Source organism: Olea europaea, chromosome 16 (genome assembly GCF_002742605.1).
Source record: "Olea europaea var. sylvestris chromosome 16, O_europaea_v1, whole genome shotgun sequence".
Classification (NCBI taxonomy): Eukaryota; Viridiplantae; Streptophyta; class Magnoliopsida; order Lamiales; family Oleaceae; genus Olea; species Olea europaea.
In genome coordinates this window covers 9,500,865-9,502,467 of record NC_036252.1, presented here as the reverse complement: position 1 = coordinate 9,502,467, position 1,603 = coordinate 9,500,865, and the positions used below count along the sequence as shown (strand labels likewise).

The 1,603-nt window shown below is 34.3% G+C and overlaps 1 protein-coding gene across 1 annotated transcript; it reads right to left on the bottom strand.

Moving 5' to 3' along the window:
- Positions 1–316: 316 nt before the first annotated feature.
- LOC111412606 (receptor like protein 3-like) lies at positions 317–1,183 on the bottom strand. Its single transcript, XM_023043543.1, has 2 exons — positions 1,173–1,183; positions 317–737 (listed from the first exon to the last, which is right to left on the bottom strand). Exons 1-2 carry the CDS (start codon positions 1,181–1,183, stop codon positions 317–319), a joined length of 432 nt encoding a protein of 143 aa, XP_022899311.1.
- Positions 1,184–1,603: the final 420 nt, after the last annotated feature.

Here is a 1,603-nt window from a genome sequence, read left to right as displayed (position 1 = left end):
ATAATAATAATAATAATAATAATAATAATAATAATAATAATAATAAATTAAGGCTATATCTTTGGACCTCGATAATTTAGACTCCACTAATCCAAATTAACTTTTTCTCAACTCTAACATGCAAATCAATTGCGATCTATCTAACGAACCCAATATTCACATACTTATTATCGCTCCATCACTATCTACATTTTTTCCCAAATAAAATTGAAATTTACTTTACATATACTTTAGTCCCTAAACTTTCAAAACATTAAAATATAGCATACAAACATTAAATTCTGTTCTACCAAAATTTTTAGGACATTACATGGCCTCAAAAATGGATTATATAAATGTCGATGAAATGAAACCATGCTTTTCTCCAGTGAGGATTCATGGATAGAACTGTAGCAATGCAAATCAATACAAATAAATAAGATATGATGAAGCTTATGTAGAAGAACTCCATGTCCATGAAACCGTGCTTCTCACTTTCATCATTAGCAGATGGCAAGACAGGTGTTGATCCAAAGCTAGTATAGTCATTAGGTAATAGACGACTACAAAGATAAGGATTTCCTTGATAACTACCTTCATCGAATGTCCCAAATTGAAATTTCTCTGGTATTGTACTTGTTAAATATTTAGGCACCACATTGAAGACTGTCAAATTGTTTAACTTAATCACATCAGTGGGGATCCTCCCACCTAAGTTGATATAGGAGAGATCTAATGATGTGATCCAAGAGCCGAGCCTATTGAAGACAAGTCCAGGATGAGACCCGTTGATTATCAAAGGTGGACTGATGATGTGTTTAAACGAAATGCGGCTAAATTAAGCGATGGGGCTATTTGTTAAATCAATGATTGAAGAGGCGATAATCTTGGTGCAAAATAGGGAAAGTTCCATGTTGGGATTGAGAGCCAGAAGTGATTGGATCAACTTAATACGCGTGGACGAAGATGGGACCTATAAAGTGAATTGTGTGACCGTATAGTACAAAAGACCATGTGGTCGCATGGTGGTCTACTGAAAGTTTGGAGGCAGTGAGGGCTTGAAGCATGCGACCGCACCATGGACAACCATGTAGTCGCATAGAGTAAATTCGGGGCAAATTTTTTCCTTTTTCATGTATTTTTTTTATTTCAATAGAATTGTATTTGGGATGATATTTTGTAATATTTTAAACCTTATTTCCATGTTTAACCCATATTTAGGTTTTTATAGAAAATAGGTTTTATCTTTCATTGTAAAACAACTTCAATTTTGAGAGAAATAAAATTTTGAGGCTTATTGCTTTCAAATTCCATTGTTCTTCTTTTGAACAATTTTGAACTTATCAAGGTGCAAATCTTGTGGCATTCAAACATTGGGTGCAATTCTTGTGTTGTGTAATCAAGAGGCCTTTCAAACATCATTTTACGAGGTTGCTTGGCTAATTTTTTTTTCTTGGGTTGAATCCACAAATCGGGGTTAATTGGCTTTCCTGGGTTATCTATCAATCTTGTGTGGATTCTGTAGCTTCCATGCTACGTGGGTTCACATCAGTTGGTATCAGAGTATAGGCTCCAAATTAATCGAGGTTATACCCTTTTGTTTTCTTGTTGAGTCTTTAATTCT